The sequence below is a fragment of the Gigantopelta aegis genome, chromosome 8 (genome assembly GCF_016097555.1).
Source record: "Gigantopelta aegis isolate Gae_Host chromosome 8, Gae_host_genome, whole genome shotgun sequence".
Taxonomy (NCBI): domain Eukaryota; kingdom Metazoa; phylum Mollusca; class Gastropoda; order Neomphalida; family Peltospiridae; genus Gigantopelta; species Gigantopelta aegis.
Window position 1 is genome coordinate 6,487,654 of NC_054706.1, and position 24,902 is coordinate 6,512,555.

General features: G+C 38.1%; 1 protein-coding gene across 1 annotated transcript; it reads right to left on the bottom strand.

Moving 5' to 3' along the window:
* Positions 1 to 42: 42 nt before the first annotated feature.
* Positions 43 to 24,126, bottom strand: LOC121378689 (espin-like protein). The gene is made up of 5 exons (XM_041506973.1): positions 23,840 to 24,126; positions 12,078 to 12,379; positions 7,025 to 7,258; positions 1,757 to 1,932; positions 43 to 69 (listed from the first exon to the last, which is right to left on the bottom strand). Exons 1-5 carry the CDS (start codon positions 24,124 to 24,126, stop codon positions 43 to 45), a joined length of 1,026 nt encoding a protein of 341 aa, XP_041362907.1.
* Between the last annotated feature and the right edge of the window lie 776 nt (positions 24,127 to 24,902).

A 24,902-nucleotide genomic window follows, 5' to 3' on the forward strand; every position in this document is an offset into this window, starting at 1 on the left:
TAATAATTTCTGTCACAATCATAAATCACTTTCAAACTTTTTTCAACAAATAAGACCGAAAAAGACGATCTAAAATGTCAAGACATAATAACTTAAGCGTAAACATAACATTATAAAACCCAGGGCCCCGTTCCACAAAGCGATCTTCGCACTAAGATCACCTTAGTGCATAAGGTAGCTATGCATTTAAGGTGATCTTAGGGCTAAGATCGCTTTGTGGAACGGAGCTCAGTACTGTAAACATGTCTCGCATCCATTCAGTCGTCCCTCCCTATCTCTCTTTCCAGGGGCGTAAGCTAAGCTGCCGCCCCCCACCCCCCCCCACCCCACCCCCACACCACACCACACACACACACTTATTTAAATGTAATTATTTTATGAACATACGAAAAAAGGCTTATAAAGACATTATTATTATTTTTAAACTAGCACACTTAAATTCAAAGAACTGTTTAATTGTAATAGCATAAGCATCCTCAGTAAAATGTCAAAATTAATTTCTGAAATTACAAGTAAATTCAGTAAACCACAGACCGACATCTTCAATATCATTTGATACTGACTTGTAAAATTAGTTCTGCTATATTTGATTGTCTTTTCATCATGTTTCTTCATTTTAAAATGTGTATATAGCTATTTTGAATTATGTTTGTATATATTCTACGAAGAACTCTTGTTGTCATCTTGTCACTGTAAATACCCATTGTACAACAATTCCTCGTATATGCTGTCGTTTGACGGCCTGAGTGTATTGAAATAAAGTTTTAAAATGTAGAAACTTCATTTGATAACTGTAATATTATCATTATATTTTGGTTCTAAACGGGAAGATTGTTCAGTGTGTAAATGTTCATAACTGTGGCTGCCATTGGTATTTATTAAAACAGTTGTTACTAAACCTCTTGCATGTTACACGGATCATGATAAATGCATTATGATTTTGCCTTCATGATTATTTTTACTTTCCTTGTTTTGGCAAATAGTTGGTGTTGGACAGAAACATGTGCTAGGCTGATAAAAGTGGGCAATGGCGGCTACCATCTGTTAAAGCGTGTAAGGTAAACGTAACAAGAGATACGTGGTCATATATATTAGTTCGTCATAAGGGCTGGAGTTAATAGACAAAGCAAGTACTATACAAAACTTTAAAAAGGTATTATTATTTGTGTTTTTTAATGCTTAAGACATTAGTTTGTACAAATATGTTCATTAATTGCAAATACCAGTTTTTACAAACTTCGGTATTAATATTAAGAAGCTACACAAAGTTATCAGTTTAAATACACAGTTGGCAATAAAATTCTTATGCTCTAGAGAGTTATTCTGTAATGAACTCCACAAAAAACGCATAACCCAATTTTAACTTGTTATTGTTATCACATGTATGAGGTTGCTATAAAACACTTACTAACTCTAATCCGTACAACCAGTTAAATGAGTTCAATTTTAAAATACAAATCGGACTGGTGCGTTTTTATTGGAGTTCAGTATATTACAAATACATCAGTTTGCAAACTGTAGCGAGTTGTTTCCCCACAATCAATATGTTTCGTGCATGTGCATAAAATATATTTAATCTACAAGAGAATCAATTTAGTTTTCTCACTACATTTCCTAACCACACCTTCATTATATTCAAATAACCACACCTCAGCCACTAAAGGAACAATTAAATATAAATTGACTCACTAATAAATATTCATTAGAAATTTGTTTTTTATCTAGTAAGCTAGTAGAAACAGACTTATGAACATACCTTATCAGGTAAGTATAAACTCATGCTTGCTTCCATCAGCAACTTTAGACAAATCACGTGTCCGTGTTCTGCCGCGTCGTGGGCTGGAGTTCGGTCGTATGCGTCGCTCACTCGTAACAAGTCGGCAGTGTCCGGGAGTCCCAACAGGAACTTCAATATGCTGGCGTTCCCGGCACCTTCAAAGAATAACAAATGGATCAAATTTGTTCTCAAGTCGTGCTCGGCAGATTGGGGACATGCGTGATGCCTTGGTTTTGGGAACAAACATGAACATTTGGATAGGGTGCGTAAAACACACAGGACATGTCAAAATTAATTATCACAGAAAAGTATGGCGGACATGTTTGTGAGGTGCACGGGTTGTTGTTGTGATTGTGATTACTCAGTCACTGCAGGGTGGGTAAACAGAGACAATACATTAATTCATTATATTAGTCAAGAAAGATAAATATTTAAAACAGAGTTTTTGATATTGACCATACAGGCAGAATGCAAAACAGTGCTTCCTCCATCATAATATTAGGACAGTCAGATCCTTCTCAATTCTACCAATCCATATAATTTTTACTTCTGTGGTTTCCATCCATAGTATAGCCACTCTCCACAAGCACCCATTCAAGCTGTCCTCGAACAAGGGAAGGCTACTGGATGCGCATTTCCCCGAAATTGGAAGTGATTCGAAACAATCCAGCGTTTAGCAGACACATACAATTGCATTTATTTGGGCTTAGTGGGGAACCTGTAATAACTTGCTCCGCTTGACATTTCCCTGGCAGATTACCATATAGATAATACATGTTGGTGTACTGTTTAAACGGTGCATCCTCTCCCTGAATACTGAGCTTGCCTTGTTCAAATGTTGCACACCCTCTCTTAAAAATCGGGCATCCGCCCCTTGATATTTAGAGGGGCTGAGTCCATTAGATTAACCTGAAACGTCTGAAGTTGTATGGGGCGGGATTTAGCACAGTTGGTTGAGCGCTCGCCTGAGGTGCTTGCGTCGCAGGATCAAACCACCTCAGTGGATCTGTTCAACTAATTGGGTTGTTTCTCGTTCCAACCATTGCACCACAACTGATCAACGGCCGTGGTTGTGCTTTCCTGTCTGTGGGAAAATGCATATAAAATATTCCTTGCTGCATTAAGAAACTGTAGCGGGTTTCCTCTATTGACTACGAGTCAGAATTACCAAATGTTGCACATCCAATTGCCGGTGTTTACTTAATCAATGTGTTCTAGTAGTGTCGTTAAACAAAACAAACTTTACTGAAGTTGTATTGTCACGGGGATTCTATAATACCCGTAACTGAATGAAACACGATTGTCCAAATATATCTCCTAACTGTATACCTATTAGATCTCTCTGTAACGGGCGGTTATACCCTAATGTGGCTCGTCTAGGTATGATCAGAGATACGATCTTATATAAAGTATATATTATTATAGCACGTTTAGTTCACTAGAAAACACAACAAAACACAATACACTTTGGAATCTGTATTAACCTACGCTGACAAATGTACTGCCGCAGTAGATAATTAATAACAACAATAATAACAACCCAGAACTGATCACTTAATTAGTTAATCTCTAGGTGTCTAGTTTACACAATATGCTAATCACTTTACCGTGACACAACACCCACACGTGTGATAATTGAGAAACGTTTCCAGGAGAACTTAATTAATAAAGGAATTACAACTCTATTCCTAACTGGTTAATTTTTAATTAACCCTTACTACTCGTTCAGTAATGTGTGATAATTGAGAAACGCTAACACACACACGTGTGATAATGGAGAAACGCTTCCAGGAGAACTTGATTAATAAAGGAATTACAACTCTATTCCTAGCTGGTTAATTTTTAATTAACCCTAACTACTCATTCAATAACCTTGTAATACAGAATTAATACTGGTACCTATCACGATAAAGACAATAACCTACAGTTTACCTAGGTCCTCTAGGATGACTGGTTAAGCTTTTTATAATTATTTAGGACAGTGGGCCTACAGATTACTGCGTCAGATGACCGGCAGCACCGTCTAAATAATATTGGTATAATACAGTATTAAAATATTTAAAGTCACATCAATCACATCAAGGTTATACACAGAGCAGAAAATATATATTTACCAAAGTCCCGTCTGAACTAATATAGATCGTTCAGTGGACGGATAGCGATCCCCTGGAGCCTTCCTATGTTTCTCCTCGATATATCTAAAATCCTAGCTATTTATTCAAAACTCTCAGAGACAGCGAATATAGCCTGGGGGTACAAGGCGGTACCTCACGTATCATGTGGATTTTCCACAGCCACCATGCCGGCATATTTTTCTCTGATCGTCAGACTGGATGTCGCCATTCCGCGAGCAATCCCCTGGTCATAAACAGCACTAGCGGAGTTATTACGTAACTACTGGCCACCTGGGCTCCGCACCTGGGCTGGGTGTGTATTAGACGACCGTCGCGCAAAGGTATCACGTAACAAGTTGCCCATCTGGGCTTAAGTGCAGTTTGGAACTGCACACGGCCTTCTAAAACAATTAATATCGCCACAGGCGAAAAGAAATTAAGAGCATGTACCGTCACATGTATCTTTCTACCATGTTCTGTCATCATGTTTTGCGTTGTGAAGAGCTTACGCCCACTACAGTCGGAAATAATGTCGTGGTCTGTGATACCAGTGGGAGGGGCAGCACAGGGTGGAATTATACACATTTCCAAATAAACGAACTAAGCACCCACTAAGGAAATGGCCGACCGGTGTTCACTGATTGCCAATTACGCGATTTGGCATTCAGTTCTAGATGAAGAAACAAGCCTCTTGTCAGTGTTCTACTACTGGTATACCAGTTGTATGTGTCGTCCTGTCAAATGATCCCTTGTTGCTAATGGATTAATTTAGCGGGTTTTCTCTGTGGACTACGAGTCAGAAGTTATGGTGCTGAAGTTTGGGGCTTTCACTCGGGTCATGATGTTGAAAAAGTACATATACAATTTTGTAAAAGATTATTGAGTGTAAGAAAAGGAACGTGTAATGAATTTGTTTATAGCGAACTGGGACGGTTTCCACTTCAAATAACAAAAAAATGAGAATTTTTAAATATTGGATAAAATTACGTAACACTACAAATTGTATTTTAAGGGGTATATATGAAGAAATGGCACACTATAACGATAATTGGTTAATTAACATTAGGCACGAATTGTATTCACTTGGATTAAACTATATTTGGAATTTATCGTATGTTGACGACAGTATCTACATTATAATCAAAGAAAGGATATTAGATACTTTTAAGCAATTATGTTACAGCAAAACAATGACAACGTCTAGAGGACTTTTATATCAAAATTTGTTAAATTAATTTAGATTACAAACATATTTAAGATTGCCAATGGAAACGCGTTATATAAAAGAAATATGTAAGATTAGAATATGCGCTCATAAATTAAATGTAGAATCTGGCAGGTATCGAAACATTGAACGATCAGAAAGAATATGTACTCTGTGTAACGCAAATGCCATAGAAGATGAATATCACTTTATAATAGAGTGTCCACAATACAAAGATTTGCGTTGTAAATATATAAAAATGTATTATTATAAGCGGCCAAGTGTGTATCGTTTTATACAGTTATTAACCACCGGTAACAATAAGGAATTGAATAACCTAGGCAAATATTTAGTGCAAGCGAAAACAATTAGCGATCGGTTAATGCAGGGTAATAGTTAATGTAATAAATGTAACTTATATCACTTCATTTGTCCATGATTATATATAAACCACACCCACCATTGTTTTGCACGTGTGTATTTTGTATAACTATGCTGTATTATTTATGTTATGTATTCAGCTGATGAGCTGTAAAACTCAAAGCAAATAAAGAACTTGAACTTGAATTACCAGGTTTATGACATCCAGTAGCCGATGATTAGTTAATCAGTGTGTTCTAGTGGTGACGTTAAGCAAAACAAACTTTAACTTTTTCTGAAAGTGTAATATAGCGAGTCCAAGCGACATGTTGATAAAGTTGTATAAATATCAATTCAAGAATCGCCGTTAGAACATGATAAAATACCTGGCATCAGTCTCAATTTTGGAGTGTAAAATGCATTGTATCCACCTTTTAAACATCGATTTTTGCGGGCATTTCGTATTTTTAGGGGAGGGTTGCGCACCCCAGCACCCTCCCTATGGATCCGAGCTTGTAGTATATGATGTTATAATATATCCATTAACATTACTGTAAAATATCAAAATCCAATATACCTGTAATACCATTAACATTACTGTAAAATATTAAAATCCAAGGTAACAATATACCTGTAATACCATTCCTCAACGTGCAAAATATATATATATTAGGTCAACGACGGTGGAGCTGAATTTACTAAACTCTCGCAATAATACGATCTCACGATGCAATGTAAAACTACTTGCAATGACGATGTGATGATGTGATTTGTGAATTAAGTCCCAGGTTACAAACATCACAATACTACCAGTACATTATTCCAGGCCTGGTGCTTATAAAACTTTTAGAGTCTAGACTCTAAATGAATTATTTAATATGGTTCACTCAGTTATTTATTTTTCCCCATATAGAAAGTATGTGGTCATATTTAATGTAAAATCGGAGTTTATTACAATAAATACGACATTAGTAATACATGCAATTTTGTACTGATAGTATTATGGTGTTCATAACAAGGTCCACCGTCTTCAAAAATCTCCATTTCACAAGTGTCAACTACTACTTACTTGATGCAATTATGACATCGGTGGCGTAAAAGATAAGCCATCGGTTTAAAGGATGTAGGTACTTAGTTCGCATCTTAGTACTGGCTCCTACCAAGTTACATTTAACAGTCCACTGGGGAAGTGTAGCACCGACTTCCCTCTCACAAAAATTAAAAACCAACATTTAGAGGCAGAACCAGATGATCCGTAGCCCCACCCAACCCCATATATTAAAGTGCCTTTTGTGTCTTTTTAAAATTTCCATTGGGTTGCCCTTTTTACGAGTTAGTTCATATGCACTGTTTTCCCATAGTCCCCCCCCCCCCCCCCCCCCCTCGCTAAAAATATATTTTCTGGATCTGGGCTTGCCATTAATCCATGTCCAAGACAGAGACACCACAGGTAAGTCAGGTGTGTACCTAAGACAGCATACTTGAACCATAATTGAGTAGGAATTGGTAAATAAAAATATAAAATCTAGTGAACTACGATTAGTTTTGTGGCCTGCTGGAACTACTTACTGCACACGTAGTGAAACACAGTTGCCCCGTCATTGGTCGTGGACAGCAGTGCCTCGTGACCTTGCTTTTCCAGAATGAACTTGATAATTTCAAGATGGCCGCCCTCAGCAGCGGATAGAAATGACGTCATCCCCTCGAACGCGATGATGTTGAGCGAGCCTTCCGCGTGTTCGAACAGAAACTGGAGACAGTTGAGGTTTCCCTCCTGGGCCGAGTAGAACACGGGTGTCGCTCCTGCAGAAATAACAATGAGAAATCAAATATACAGTCTCCTCTCACCATATAATAACATTATTTACTATAGGCGCGGATCCAATGGGAAGGTGCTGGGTGTGTCTCCCCCACTCCCATGCGAAATTCAAAATGCCACAAAAACCTTATGTTAAGGAGGTGGATACAATAAATGTATTAGTTTTTAGTGGGTAACATGTAATATCTTGCACAACTTGATATTCCTGTGGAACATCATATAGATTCGCATTTAGGTAATACCAGTTCGTGTACTTTGGAAATCTGCAGGTGCAGTTTTAAAACGGTGCACTCCTCTGAATACTGGGGGTACTGATATCATAAACATCACTTAAATCTCAGCATCGTACCAAACCAGAGACCAATTTCATAAAACGTCGTAGACCTACATGTAGTTTTGCACGTGAACGTAAATCTACAATTAACCCACAACTTGTAAAATGCTATTAATACCACTAACGTACTTTGTAGTATATATAGTTTTCTCTTGTCCGTACGTACAATGCTCTATCATCCGTAAAACTATAATATTCTGCGTGAAATAGATGCCAAACGCATGTAAAACGTTCGACAGATATAAATGCTAGTTGCGAACGTAAACTTACGATATTTTCTGAAATTGGCTATAGGGTCCCATCTAGAGAAAACTAACTCGATGGAAGCATAAATAAATACCTAAATTGGGGAGGCCGTAAAACAACACTTGGGGTACAATAATAAACGTCTTCGTAAAAAAAACAAATTGCAGGAGGGGTGAGGGCAGTTAACAAAGGCAGTGAGGAGAAAGAAAGAAACGAAACTGAAATAGATGGAAATCTGGGTACGGATGTGTGTTGGAGACAGACAGGCAGAAAAAAGAAGAAGAATAAGAGCCATATTTTCCGTTATTTTTCCGAATGTTTGCATAATGATTCTCCATACCCTCTGTGAATGCGGGTCACGTGTAATGTAATGGCAGATCTAGTCTCTAACTGTCACACAGCTAACCAAAATACTCTCAGTCGCGTTCACTCGTCCACAAATATCTCCATTTGTACATCTCTCTTTGTCGATATGTGGCATATCTTTAAGAGTGGGGCATTAAAAAAAAACGCTAACAAAAATATATCATGGATTTTGCGAAATATACCACTGCTTGTTTATTCGAGTGGGGGGTTTGGTGTTGTATTTGTATGTACTGCCATTGATTAGAAACCTCACCGAAAACATCTCGCATGTTGACTGAAGCCTTACACCCACGAGCCAGTATCTCAGTGCACCCTCTGTTACCTGTGGTGTGAGAAAAAACAAAATACACACACTCAGTTTGTCTTCTCTACCTGTACGTTACGTGACTGTAAATATCGCACTGTCAGTTGTGCGTTACGCGACTGTAAATAGTTCAATGTCAGTTAGGCATGTTAGATAACGTAAGTGTTAAGTAATGGTACATATCACACTGTCTATGGATGTGTTATATATGACATAAAGTCGACACCAGATAATGTGAGATAGGTGACATCTTCTTTACAAATACTTTAATAAACAACATATCGAGGACACAGGCCTTTAGAGTGCCAACGACTTTCAAAGAACATCAACGTGTAAAAGAAACAGTTTATATTTTTTAATATAACCTATATTATTTTGATACGGAAACATATCGAGTATGTTAATCTTACGAAGATTCTTTCAGGTATCAGTAGATTTTCAGATGGTTTGTTTTTGGAGGAGAAATAGTGTTTTTGTTTTGTTTCGTTCTTTTGTTTGTTTGCTTTCTTGTGTTTGTATGGGACGTTTTGGGTATTTTATTAGATTTGTGGTGGTGGTGGTTTTTGTTCTTCTTCTCTCAAGTTGGATCTAGCTCAGTCGGTTGAACGCTTACCTCAAAAACCGTATTAGGTGCATACTACGAAATCAAATCTCATAGACGACAATAGTAACATATGTGGCTAAAATTCATATCTGCATATACACCACGGATATAAATACTACCACCCATCACCTTTAACGTGAATCAGAAAAAATAGGGGTGAAGCTGCTCATTTCAGAGATAACTGGTACCGTCTATGACTACCCTAGTTCCACACAACATTTTAGTACTTTTTTTAAAGGAGCTTCATACATGTTTAAAGCACAAGGCTACTTGACACAGTGATACTAGATGAAATAAAATTGCATATATTTTTTGCCCAGATGAAACAAACACACTCATATTTATCACCAATCACAGGACTTGTGGTATTAACTGCTCTTTTAAACGTTCTGTGCACCTCGAACTTTGACCCAGTCGGAAGTTATTTGGTTTAGTATTACCTTGATCGAATTCCCTTGGTGGACCTATTCCCCGATTTTTTCCCCGTTCGAACCAGTGCCCCACGATTGGTCAATTAAAGGCCGTGGTGTTTGCTGTCCTGTCTGTGGGAAAGTGCATCTGAAAAATCCATTGCTGCTACTGGGAAAATGTAGTGGGTTTCCCTTGACTATGGATGACGGGACGTAACCCAGTGGTAACGCGCTCGCTTGATGTGCAGTTGGTCTTGGATCGATCCTCGTCGGTGGGCCCATTGGGCTATTTCTCGTTCCAGCCAGTGCACTACGACTGGTATATCAAAGGCCGTGGTATGTACTACCCTGTCCGTGGGATGGTGCATATAGAAGATCCCTTACTGCTAATCGAAAAGAGTAGCCCATGAAGTGGCGACAGCGGGTTTCCTCTCTCAATATCTGTATGGTCCTTAACCATACGTGTCACGGCTAAATGTTTAATAACAACGGCCGGTGATGAATTATTTAATTAGCTACAGTCGTGTGGTTAAACAAAACACGTTTTAACTTTAACTGCTTTTTGTTTTAACTTTTGTTTGTGGATGTTAACTTACACATCGCTTGCAACTTCCTTGTATAATTTATCAGTTTTGACAACTCCGCGGGTTTCTAGTCGACCCGCTGTTTGTGGTATTTCGATCGAAATTCATTTTATACGAAGCAAAAGAGGTACGTAGCACGGCCACTAGGATCAGCTACTTTAGTGGCTGATAAATTAATGTGCGAATCCCAAGTTAACTTTGGCTTTCAAATGAAGTAAATATGCCATTATGTAATTACTGTGGGGCGTCACAAATCTCATAACAGGGAAATTTCATTTTGTCGAAGGCAATGAGCCGAGCTCCAAAAGGAAATGAGCTCTGTGGAGAGAGGTAGGTTCGGGGGCATTATTTACTGTTATCATGTGTAAGCAGTTCCATGCGACGCGGGTGCATTGCTTGCATTCATGGACACAGCGACCATGTGCGCTACTTATTCTTATAAGTTCCATTCAGTGAATCGCCATGACAGGTATTTCATTTACTAGAATCATGTTCTGTTTATGTGAATAAAGAACTATTTATTTTTGTATGAAGGATGTTGTCACATCACAGAAACTTTTGGTGTCGTGTATAATATATATTGCATCTTTATAGGGGTGGGCCTCGTAAGAGAACAAAACTCGTTCCCTATCTATTTATTATTTGTATAATAAAATGTTTTCTGACGAATGTAAGGTGATTATTCTTAACATCAGTTGGTAAAAACACTTTTTAAGATTTTTTATATCACATGACAATATCCTACGTGTGGAACATTGATATAAAGTTATCTGATTGACTTTCCACGGTGATGAGTCGACCGGACACTAAACATAATGAAATTAACATTACTAGTAAGTTAACTCTGACCGCGCCAACGCGTCGTGAATAAGTTGATGTTAAACATGTTTTTACATATTTGGGATATATAAGAAAAGAATACTACATTGGTGTCCGTTATATTCAATTTATTTTTCAAATTGTTGTTTTAAAATGTACCCAATTCGCTTTCACTCGCTAGATACGTTTTGAAACAACTCACAACATAAATTGTATCGAGCAGCCATCATGTCATGTCATGTCATAGGGTTTTACGTGCACATTCAGAACAAGCTGTTGTAGCGCACGCCTGTCGTGGGCACAAGAGCCGGCCTTGGCCGGCTCCTCCGTCCATGACAGGAAAGGTGGGGGCAGGGGAGAGGAGGGACCGCCTGCATTGGCAGGTGCAAGGGAGCACCAGCAGCCCGATCAAATCGGTAGCAGGCGGGTGGGTGGTGGTGGTGCTATGGAATTTGAATGGAGCAGTTAAATGCCAAAGAGAAAAGGGTGCGCAATTTTGATTGAGGGAATTTGGCGCAATTTTGAACGGTCGGTCGAAAGGTAAATGGCCGAGCTAATATAGGTTTTGATATTAGTGAATCGAGAGTAGCTCGTTAATTTTAGACCTTTACGATGCTGTGGTGTCTCCCTAGGTTGCCCATAGGGCCCTTATAAAGGGCCTGACCGCTTCCGGTCGAGGCATCACCAAGTACCAAGTTATTACCAGCAGCAAGTATTGGGGGTTTGGGTGGGGGAGGCCATCAGTGCTGTAGTCTGTTTAAACAAGGCGGCGGGTCGTAGCTCAGTGGTAAAGCGCTCGCCTGAAACGCGGTCGTTGGGTTATTTCTTGTTCCAGACTGGTATATCAAAGGCCATGGTATGTGTTATCCTGTCTGTGAGATGGTGCTTATAAAAGATACCTTGCTAGTAATTGAAAAATGTAGCCGGTTTTCTTTTTAGGACTATATGTCAAACTTACCAAATGTTTGACATTCAATAGCTGATGATTAATAAATTAATCTGCTCTAGAGGTGTCGTTAATCAAAAACAAACTATTTAAGCATCTCATTGTACTATATAATTAGTATTTAACGGCCACTCGTGTTCTCTGGCCTGCTACAAATGTAACCCGTTTTCCTGTTAAACCTCTGGAATACCTGCAGCAGCCGCTAGGTGAATGGCGAGGACTCCGTCACACGACTTCACCAGACAGAGGTCCTTCCCGAACTCCTGCAGCAGCCACTGGACGACGACGTCCCTGTTTCCTATGGTGGCGTGGTGTAACACCGTCATGCCCATGTTGTCGCGCTCACACGCGATAGTGCTCGCCTTTTCCAGCTTGGACAACACGACGGCCTGAAGACACTTCAGCTGGCCCTGCAGCGCCGCCACGTGCGCGCACGTTTCTCCTCTAGAGTTCTTGGCCAGCAGTGGGGTGTTTGAGTGCATCAGCAGCCATCTGAAAAGATCCAATTTATAAATGGGATAAAATATGATAGTAAATGGGTGGCATGATATGATGTTAAAGGGAATGAATTAATGAATGTTTAACGACATCACAGCACAAAAATATCGGCTATTGAGTATTAAACAAAGGTAAGTATATGAATAGGATTAAATTAAAAATAAAACTTATATAATTAGGTAAACAAAAAACTCACAGTGTAAAAAGCTGAGTGTAAGTATATTTTTAAAATATATTTTTTCTCGTCAGCTTCAGGAGATTGCACTCCACCAAAATGTGGGACATTGTCAGAGAACATTGGCAATGTTTACACTGAGAAGGTGGTACTTCTTTAAAATTTAAAAGAAACGTTGACACCACTGAAGCACATTGATTAATTAATCATCGGCTGTTGGATGTCAAGCATTTGGTAATTCTCGACTCGTAGTCATCAGAGGAAACCCGCTACATGTTTTCTAATGCAGCAAGGGATCTTGTATATGCACTTTCCCACAGACAATAAAACACATACCACGGCCTTTGTTCAGTTGTGATGCACTGGTTGGAACGAGAAAAACCCCAATCAGCTGAATGGATCCACCAAGGTGGTTCGAACCTGCGACGCAAGCACCTCAAGCGAGCACTCATCCGAATGATCTATATCCCGTCCCTCTTTAAAATAAATGCACAACCTACATGAGGACTGCCACTCTCCCAGTACTGGCTTGACAGAATGAAGCTTGTTCACAATCGCTCCAATCCAATCACATTGCCAAGTCGAAAGGATATATGGGTAATATGATGTTTAAAATCATTGTATGGAACACCAACACTGGCAATGGGAAAATTCAAAGCAGACTTGGTATAGCTGCTTTTGTCTTTGCCCTTAATGCCAACATGGCTGGGTAAACAAAATATGACATCTTTACTGACAATGGATAAAAAGAGATACTTTCGTATCACCAAGAGATACTCCAGCTTTATGTACTGTAACGCTTTTAGACACAAAAGTGAGTCTGGGAAAATAATATATTTGGACACACATGGATCTTTAATCTCTTCCAGGGCATTAATGATTGGCCGCATTTCAGCAGTAAATATGGATGCCGTAAATAAGACAATCTCATGGAAACTGTGTTTGATGGAAAAACTGTAACAGAAGAAGAAGAAAATGTTTTATTTAACGACGCACTCAACACATTTTATTTACGGTTATATGGCGTCAGACATATGGTTACGGACCACACAGATATTGAGAGAGAAAACCCGCTGTCGCCACTTCATGGGCTACTCTTTCCGATTAGCAGCAAGGGATCTTTTATATGCACCATCCCACAGACAGGGTAGTACATACCACGGTCTTGATATGCCAGTCGTGGTCCAATGGGCCCACCGACGAGGATCGATCCCAGACCGACCGCGCATTGAGCGACCGCTTTACCACTGGGCTACGTCCCGCCCCAAAAACTGTAACAGAAGCCACAGAGTTCCCACCCCGTGATCCGTCTGTATAAACAGGAATGTAATCAGGTTACCTGTCTTGGACTCGATGAAATGTTGTTTATAAATAACTGCATCTGTGCAATGTTTCTTCTGATGCACAATACCAAATACCATTTCGGGTGGTTTGATACACCAACGTGGCAAAACAAAATATGAAGGCGTGCAAAATTTCGGATAAATCAATGTTGGAAATTGATAAAAACTGTTGATGTTAAAAAGAATACGACCTTAAAGGACAACCTCTGGTGTATTTTATTTATTTAATAATTTTCAGTAGATCAATATTTATTCGACACTCCAGATCTCGACGTGAAGAAAAGTGAGGAAAGTGATTAATTGCTCCCTTAACATACATTATGGGGAGCCATTTACGATACCATTTAAATTCGCGTGCCGAGAGTAGCTATAAGGGAGCGTGAGCGATAGCTCCCCTTTAATGGCGAGGTTTTCAACTCGGTAACCAATACTTTATTGAGTGTCAGATATGCTGGAATTTGTGAACAGCCAAAAAGTTATATTAAGGCGTTTGCCTGTTGAATGCTGGGCTGATATGTAACTATTTGGAACATGATTAAAGGGCCGTCTATATAACAGTTTCCAGCGAGAATGTCCTTTCAGAGAGACTGTAAAGTTGTAATCTGAATAAGGCATTTAAGAATTGCAGTCTAAGGTTAGACATATATAAATATTTGTAGGATGACATTTGCGTATACAAGTATCCTTGTTCTTTTGAAATTCTGTGTGAGCTAACTGCAGTGTAGAGTTCCACGGAATCCAGGCAAACTCATTTGAAAACAATGATCTCAACACTGTCTAGGCCAACATTTAGTCAGCCATTGGGACACATTTATTTGTGTTTGTCAACTTTATCAAGAATGAACTTAAATCAAACTCTGCTGACATTGAAATCACACTTATGGCTTGTGTAGCGTGACCAATCTTTAAATACTTTTACATCAATCATTGGCAAATTTACGACAGCCTTATATATAATATTATCGTAATGTTTTCGCGCGCATCTGGCTTTTGAATCACGTCTTCCAATAGACAGCCACACCGACCACTCATTACAATTCCGATAGGTTGACATGGATAATATTTACCTGAAACCATTTGTAATCAAGAAATCCCCTTGATCCACACGCAGCGGCTGCTAAATTTAGAGAAATGTAACCTTCAGACAATGAACTTTGTTGTTCGTGTTTGTATCTACTAGAGCGCCCAGTGTACGACATTCACGTCTGCTTACGAAAGTATGACCGCAATTTTTGGCCGCGATGAAATTAGATCTCTTAAAACTTTTTATGGTAAACAATTAAAATACCTTTTATCCTCTTGTAGTAATTAAGTGTTATTTGTGATTTTAAAATATATATATACGAACGAAGTATAATACTTATCTTTGTTAAAAAAAAAAAAATACATTTAAAATAATTTCAACTTGTTCATGAAAATGGTTAGGTGTTTTTTCTAACATTTGTGTATTGATTTGACATTCAGTATAATATTACTAATATCTTTTTTTCTGTACTTCTGTATTCAATATATATATATATATATATATATATATATATATAATATATATATATATACTCCTGTCTTCAATATACATATATTGCCAATGTTTGTTTTACCTTTTTGTAGATTAATATTCTAATCGTCTTAATCTCATGGACGCATATACCAGAATATGCGCCTTTAAACACGAGTTCGTAAATCGCCAAACGTTCCTTTATAACTGAGACTGTATAACCGTAACTATTTGCGGCTAACACAAAATAAAAATTTCAAAACAATTTTGTTACAATCACCAGCTGACATTTATGATCAACCTTAATATACACGCTTTTGTATTTCCAGTACATGTTAATATTGTCGTAAAAAACATCATCTGTTATTAGGGCAGATCCTTTCTATTCCTTTTGGGTACTTTTTATTGACCAATTAACCCACTGGTCGCTATTATTCTGATCAACAAAAGAAACGCGAATATGTTTTTAAAAGATTCATCATACAATGATTCCGCTAATGAGACTGTCAAAATGGGCCTACAATATTCACAAGACAATGATGCATTTAATAGGCACACAACTAATGGGAGTCAAACTTAATAACTGAAACTGAAACAGGAATAAATTTATATTTGCATTTCTTTTGTTGTTCAGTATATATATATATATATATATATATATATATATATATATATATATATATATATATATATATATATATATATATGTATGTATATGTATATGTATATATGTGTGTGTGTGTATATATATATATATATATATATATATATATATATATATGTGTGTGTGTGTGTGTGTGTGTGTATATATATATATATAACAATCTGACGAGTGCCTCTCATACTATTTCATGCTACGTATTGAAATCAGGGAACCCTTACAGTAACAGACCCTAGTTTTGAAACACTATACGACGTATTTTTCACTATTAAAGCCGGTTTTATCATTTAAATTAGAAGTACAAGTTTGCATTTTAGTATTTACAATATTAATTTTCGTATACCTACAGTTGTTCTGGTTATCAAGGTTTTTGCAATACACCAACATGCATTTTACATAATTCTAAGAAATGTTTAAATATCCCTGTTTAAATATCACAGACTTTAGCTTCTTTCTATCATATAACTTTATCCAAATGTGTATTGCAGGTTTCTACATTAACTAAACTCGGTGTCCATTTTCACGCTAGACTGGGTTTTTCTAAAGTGTGGTTGTTTGGGGAGGGGGTGTTTTGTTGTTGTTGTTGTTGTGTTTGTTTGTTTTTTTGCTTCACGAAAAATCAAACGACCTCAATTGGGAACCAACTAAATTTGTGTACAAACGTTAGCTATGCTCGTCATATTAAATTCAGATTCTTTAGATTAGGAATTGAACATTTCAGAACTAGCAAGTCGTTTCAGATATCACTCTGTAGCCTTTCACAGAATTAAAACGAAACTAGACACAAGTACACATATTGTAAAAAAAAAAGAGAGTCAAATCCTAATCTGGACGACAGAAACGTAATACGTTGTCACGACCGTATCTCTGCACAAGGCAGAGTCGAATGGGCATTTGGCAAAATAGGGGTTGATTCCATGAATCTCTATCTAATACCTCGTCTGTAGGAGCCCAGCCACTCCCGAGGAGATTCTTTATTGGAGGTTTCATCCCTCTTGCACCGCCACAAAGAGGACTGCCATTCTCAGACTAATTTACTAAATCAAAACTAGCACCAGACAGAGCTCATTAGAATAAGTACAGCTGTGCTGACATCCACTCATTGATCACTACCATAACAGTGATTAATTATTACTAGTGATGAACGAGCTTCAGTTCCTTGTAGAATTGTCAACCGAGACATCATACGATTCCGTTTTAAATCTTCTGACGCGCAATGTTGGGAATGTTTCACTATAATACTGTTTTACACCTGGTACAATGCATCAAAAGCGCCCCAGCCAGTCCTTAAATAACAATAATTGACTATCCAGCGTGGTGATTGTGACACGTAAAAAGAAACCCGTTACTTCCATATACATTTTACATAGAGGCTCTTACGTACTCTGGACGACAAAAACAAGTTATATTTAATGCCGTATTTCAGCAAGGCTTGTAGGCGGTTCGAGGATATGCTCTTCGGAAAATTTTGAAATAAAGGTGACAATTTTTTTTAAATAGTAGGTAATTAAAAGTGTACTTGATAGATTTAGAATAAACCTTCTAGAGTACCTTATGTTACTGAATATAATGTGCGACGGAAAATATTCACAGGTGAACTCATATACTATGAAACTATAAACTTGCTGAAACAACTGCGTCACAACTTAAAGACCCAACTGCGTTAATTAAGGCATTCACATACAGAGACAGCTAGTGTACTGGCTACTCCTACTGAACATATCTGTGTTCTGTCAGTCTCCATGTGTCCGAATTCTACATCCAACAAACAGATTCCAAACAGCGAGTTTGCCACTGCAGCACGTGTTCCGTCCCGCTACACGTTGCCGGGCCGCGTAGGATCTCTCTAAACAGTTTGTTAACACTGCGCTAATTATTCGCGGACTCGCTGGTGAACCAGTCTATTTGGTAAACAGTCAAACTGAGAGTGTCGCTTTAACGCATGTTGGTTACACACGCTTGTGTCATTATGCATACATCATCACTGGCGAATTACTCATGTAGATATAAAGTTTTTTCAATCAATCAAAATGGACAAAGGATGCTGTTAAGTCTTTGCACATGCGTATTAAAAGCGTTATTCACGTGCTCGGTGTTTACCCGATGCACACTTTCCTGTCCTATTATTTCACCTTTCAAGTTTGCTTGTTGCAATGAAAGAAAGCATTAAAACAACAGTAAATAATTTTACATTTCACATCAAACGTTGCTTTTTTTCAGTCGTGCAGTCGAAATCACGTGTGGTCAAATATATGCTGCTATCCTATATGAACGATATTTTATGTGGTGCACCTATTTGAGGGATGCGATTTTGTTTTTTGTTTTTTTGTTTTTTGATTGACCTAAAACGTCTTATGTGGAGTCCTAGATTGTGGAGTCCTATATTATACACACTGAAGAAATATTTGTAACAGTTTAATAAATGTGTAATTAAAGTCTACAGAGTTTGCGCCTCGTATTATGTTGAAATTAGCCATTCTTGTAAATTGTTTATACGTTATAAAATGTCTTAAAGGGACATTCCTGAGTTTGTGCATTGTAAGATGTTTCCCCCGCGTGTGCTGTAACCTTACCGTGGTGCAGGGGTGTAACATCTCTTTGAGAATGGCCAATACAGCACAAAATTGAAGTTTTGAGTAAAATTCAGTATCCGTAAAATTCTGTGATATTTGTGTTTTTGCAAAGTTCTTTACACTGTTTTTGTTTAAGTCTTGAATTTTTATATTGATGTTGATCATCACTTTATTTATTTGCATTACCATAGTTTGACACCCAATAGCCGATGTATTTTTCGTGCTGGGGTGTCGTTAAACATTCATTTATTCATTCATTGTAAGATGTTTCCGACTAATAAAATATTTCTACGATTAAACTTACATATTAAATATACGAGTATTTTCTTGTTTAGAATATCAAAGACTGTATATTCAATGTGTTTCTTGTAAGAAGCCGAAACTGGATTTTGTCTTTAAATAACTTCGTACGTACGAAAAAACAATTGTTTAGGAAATAAAATGAAATTTAACCTAGTACAAATATTAGAACGATCAAAAACACGTTTAATATGTAGCCACTAATAATTTATGCAGAAAAATATATTTCATATGTTAAAACGTTTCTGTTAGTCGATAACATCTTAAAAATTGCAGCAAACTTAGGAATGTTCCTTTAAGGCTGTTAGGTACTGGGTTCGCGTCTTTGTGCCTGCTCCCATTCACAGTGAAATATAATGGCTCAGTAGGGGAGAAGTACAAAACAACTTCATCGACTTTTTAAAAACCGTATTGTCGTGCTTATATCCAATTAAGATGCAAGTACGCTACCCTGGGCACACACCTCATCTATCTGGGTTGTCTGTGGATTCGTGGTTAGTGAGAGGGAAGTCGGTGCAGTGACCGTACACCTACCTACTGAGTCATTAAAATTTACTCGGGGTGGGTTCTAGTACAGGGAAGCGAACCCAATACCTGTCAGCCGTATGTCTGATGGTTTAAGCACTACACCACCGCGGCCGGTAACGACGTTTCTCTCCCCGACCATTGACAACTAACAACCATCAGGACAGTACCTCGACGATCACACTATTGTATTGTAAACAACTAACAACCACCAGGACAGTACCTCGACGATCACACTATTGTATTGTAAACAACTAACAACCACCAGGACAGTACCTCGACGATCACACTATTGTATTGTAAATGTATAAAGTATGCTGAGTGACTAAAGAAACACGAGTAGATACAAATACACCGTGTAAATTAGCCTTTAATATGATATTAATTAAAACCGAGACTTATCTTCTTTTAAATATCTGTTAATAGCTTAAATTTCACAAAATCAAAAAATTTCACTGTTGATTTATTTCAAATTACCGCCTATAGAAACACATTTCATAATAATTTTACATCTTGAGTTTTTATTGTCGCTTAGAATAAATACTAGTACAGGGCCGAACCCACCAGGAGCGGGGGGGGGGGGGGGGGGGGGCAATGCCCTCCTGAGAATCTCACCTTTTTTTTTGTTACTACAGAAATTAGCATACACATGTCAGGGTTTAATTGTATAGTGTTTCATTTGTTTATAAAAAGAAGTGCCCCCCTCCCCCATAGGATTTTGATGAGGGTACGGCCCTGTAGTATATATTAATCGTACATCAATATATAGGAATAGATACTTCATGGACGTTCTTGTTGACAAAGAATCAAAGAACACAACATACTTCTCTTCAGTGTGTTTGTAATGGAGAAGTTATGCATTTGAATACAAACATCGGTTGTGGTTATGAGACTGAAGTGGGCTCTCCACTGTCAACTGTGAGATTCCATATTTGACGGAGCGGACTTACTGGTGTGGACACTGAGCGCCTTGAACCTGGCTCTAATAAGACATACTTCGCGGTGTTTCTTCCCAACACACAGACGAGTACACACGCCATTGTGGTATCTACAAGTACCCAGCAATCCCATCAAGGAGTTCGCCATTATTGTCTATAAACGCCTCCTAAAGGACAAGGGCGGGACGTAGCCCAGTGGTAAAGCGTTCGCCTCATGCGCGGTCGGTCTAGGATCGATCCCCGACGGTGGACCCATTGGGCTATGTCTCATTCCAGCCTGTAACAAAGGCCGTAGTATGTACTATCTTGTCTGTTGGATGGTGCATATAAAAGATCCCTTGCTGCTAATCGAACAGAGTAGCCAATGAAGTGGTGTCTGACGCCATATAACCGTAAATAAAATGTGTTGAGTGCGTCGTTAAATAAAACATTTCCTTCTTCCTTCCTAAAGAACCTACAAAATATAGATGATGTGAGCAGGAGGTATCTAAATGAAGATTAAAGTGCATGTATTTGTGTAGTCAAATAAGTTATTATATGTCGTCAGTCTTGTGCTTGTTTTATGTTCATGTCTGAACATCGAAACCAAAAGCGAATCTCTGCACAAGGCAGAGTCAAAAGGGTGTTTATATAAGGACTCGAAAATTGTTTAATTGTGTACAAACATTATTAGCGTAAATTGGTAAAATTAGAATATTTATTTCCATATTGATATATATATATATATATATATATATATATATATATATATATATATATATATATATATATATATATATATATAGTGTGTGTGTCATGGGCGTATGGGGACTCTTTGATTTAGGGGGGCTGGAGGGGTTGATTTGCCCGAATCGTATACCCTCAGAATAATTCGGAATATTTTCAAATCACTGGCATGATTCTGAAAGTAAGGTTTTGATTGGTGGACATGAGCTCCAATTGGCTCCTGTTAGATCCACATGTAATAGTGGAGCTAATTTTAATTAGACTGAGTATAGTTTATTTGCTTTAAGTCTTGCAGCTCATAGGCATGAACTACACAATGATACATAAACTGAAATGTATACATGAGAGATTGTGTATTTGGAAGATGGAAGTTCAAATGATTTGCCTGTTTGAGATATTTACCAAGATTGCAGTTATTGTTTTGTTTTGAACAGATAATAACTGTATAATTTTGTCATTAGTGTTGTATAACAGTCAGGACAGTGGGTTAGTGGTTATTTGTGTTAGGTTACTGAGAGAGAAGTCAGTGAAATTGCCGTACACTGACTAACAGAGTCATTAAAATTCGCCCTGGTCGCGAGTACTTACCAGCCTTAAGTTCCGATAGCTTACCCACTATTGGCCAGAATATTTATATTGGGTTTTTTACCCTTTAGAAACATGAACATAAGTATTTATACGTCTACCGATAAAATTAAACAGTTTTAATTGTGGAGTGCCCGGCGACTTAAAAGACGGCTATATAGAAGAAACAAAAAATTCATTTGGTTATATATGAAAACTTTACTATCTCGTTGAAGATATTTAGTTTTAGACAGAAATATTACACTATTGTAAGATGACAAAGTATCTGTCTCATTACCGTGTCCATACTACGTATATAAACTAATATTATGTCGCATTTATACTATACCATTTACTAGGAAACAAGGGATCATTAAAGGACATATTCAAAACGCTTGACCTAGTGGAGTAGATTCCTGATAATGAAACCGAAAGAATATCCACACATGAGTTTATTACAAAATAATTGTGTTTGTGTTTTACATTATTTAATGATGTTATATTGAGTCTTTAATAAGAGTGTGAAACAAATAACTTACTATGTTCACAGTTTCCGCCCATTGCCGAAGCATTTGCATTGTGTATGAAAAATCATAATTTAAGGAATGAACGTCACAGTATACAGTGACTTAGCGAATAAACGATAGGACTTAAGGCTAGAAGATGTTGACTTCTCGTCTCAAAACTGGCTTTGATGGTAAATTGTAACAACTCAGATAGAAGGTGTAAGACCACTACACCGACTTCTCTCTCGCTAACAACTAATCATTAACACACTGTCCTGGGCAGACAGTCCGGATATCTGAGGTGTGTGTCCAAGATGGCATCTTTGAACCTTAATTTTATATATAAACAAATCAACCAGGACAGCGTGCTTGAACCTTACGTTTATATAATAACTTCGTTTTCGTACACCAAACATGAGTGTCATGGACAGTGCATGTACATTCTCGATAGGAGAATGGATACAGAGGCAGAGAGATGCCAAACTTGCTGCGTTTAAAAGCTACCAGACTGGCTGGTAGGTACCGAGTTCGCATCTCGGTACAGGCTCACACACATAGTGAGTTTTAAAGGGATATTTACATGGCGTAAGACCACTTCGCCGACGTCTTTTAACAACTATTAACTCACTGTCCTGGACCGACAGCCCATAGAGCCGAGGTGTGTATGCCCAAGGACAGCATACTTGAACCTATGGATATAAGCAACAAAACCTAAATGAAAAATGCACAATTAGGACAGTACATACCATATTCCTGTTGCCTTCCAGTCGTGGGATTTCCTGCGCGTGCTGTAACCTCACCGTGGTGCAGGGGTGTAACATTCTCTTTGAGAATGGCCAATACAGCACACAATTGAAATTTTGAGTAAAAGTCAGTATCTATGTTTGTGTTTTTGCACAGTTCTTTACACTGTTTTTATTTAAATCTTGAATTCTTATATTGATGTTGATCATCACATTGTGTTTACATTTACCATAGTTTGACACCGTATTTCTGGATTCCACGTAAGGAAACACTCGGTTTCCAGTTTATGTATATTATTTTCACACATTATGTACTCTGCATTCTATTCGTATGCTTTCTGTTTGTATCTACTCGTACGAATTTATTATGGCATAACATATGTAAAGCAACGCATTCACGTTTTTACCTTTGCAAATGATATGATAACTGCTGCAGTTAAAAATACAAAACTGCAACAAAATATATTTGTTTAACATTTTCGTCTAGCCGTTCAGAACTGATAAGCTACTTTACTTCAAGATATGATAAAAGAGTATATACATTTTGCCTCAGTATTACCGTACAACCACATCCAATACCCAATACTCAAACATATGTACTTAATTTGTACTGTAAATACCGGATCCCTGCCTGAGCATCAAACGGTAACCGGGTCTTGGATTGTACCCGGGTGAACCATGCGTCTGAAAACAATAGAGCCATGTGGGTCTTGACTACTAGTCTGTATATCTGAACACAGACAGTGTACACGACTGTTAGTTTTGTCATGGTAGCATGTTCCAAATAATAGAAACAAGGTCTTAAATGGCAGTCGGTTTTTGAATTCTACCCGGGTCAACATTGTTTTTGTGAAAATAAAAAAAACCAAGTATTGTACGTTAAAACTCCAGTTAAAGTGACCTACCTTAACGATCTAAGTTGGCCACATTTGGCTGCAACATGCAGGGGGGTGTTTCCTTGTTTGTCTACCTCTGGAGCTTTACCCGTCTTGTAGATGGCTTTCAATAAACCCAGCTGACCAGTGGCTATCGCGTTGTAACAGGCCAGAGTGAGAAAGTCGGTGGTCATCTCCCGACCTAGACTCAAGCTTCGTCTCACGGTGGTGACAGTCTGTTTGGCCCTGGGTTTGTTGAGTCTCATGGACACCCGGGGTGACACGGTACTGGGCGAATAGTACAGATGTGACGTCATGGCAAGACGTTTTCGCTGCTCTGGTTTCAGATTCCTGTCGTATAGTTTAGCCCACTCGTTTCTCCTCAGTACAGAAAGTACAGACTCCTTTCTGTCAGTTATAGGTAACCACTGGAAGATCTGTCAGCTATTGAATATGGCATTTCATATAACTGGTATACGGTCTTTTTGTAATATAAAAACGACAAAATATCGACAACAGTCACTTGTTCGTCGCTGAGGAAGATGCGATAGTAACTACTCGTAGACAGTTTGAAACTTAATAAATTAATATCCACTGCACGATTCGCGGTTCAACTTCAACAGGATTTCAAATATAGATATCCAGTTCCCTTTAAGAAGAATATGTAGTCCTGAATCTCTCGAGATTATCCTGAACTAGTTTACAGATCCTGGAGAACCATCTACATGCGCGGATCTACTCCACCGACTTATACCACTGCAGTGGGGACTCGCAGACAGACGCACTATTTTTGTCCCCACGTGAGGTGTCAGTTAGGCCCTCCCCCTAGCGGCACTTGTTTACCCGCAGGCTTGCTGAGAAATCGTCAACAGAGAGTTCGCGGCCAAGGTAAGGCTGTGTGTTTTCCGTACTCAGATATGGATTAGCGGTCAACTATCAAATAGATGCAAGAGCTTTACAAATATTGTAAGATCACCCCTCGTTCGTTCCCGCTTGTTGATATTATGACGTCTGCCGTAGAAACATGTCATATGTTCTTTAATCATTCATGAAGCAGTAATACATGCAGTTTTAATTAATAAAATACTGATAT

Coding starts and splice junctions, on each gene's coding strand:
- LOC121378689 (XM_041506973.1), bottom strand. CDS start 24,126: ATGACGTCACATCTGTACTATTCGCCCAGTACCGTGTCACCCCGGGTG. Junction 1,933..7,024: donor TGTGTTTCACTACGTGTGCA/GTAAGTAGTTCC, acceptor TATTCTTTGAAG/GTGCCGGGAACGCCAGCATA. Junction 70..1,756: donor GTTTATACTTACCTGATAAG/GTATGTTCATAA, acceptor TTGACATTTTAG/ATCGTCTTTTTCGGTCTTAT.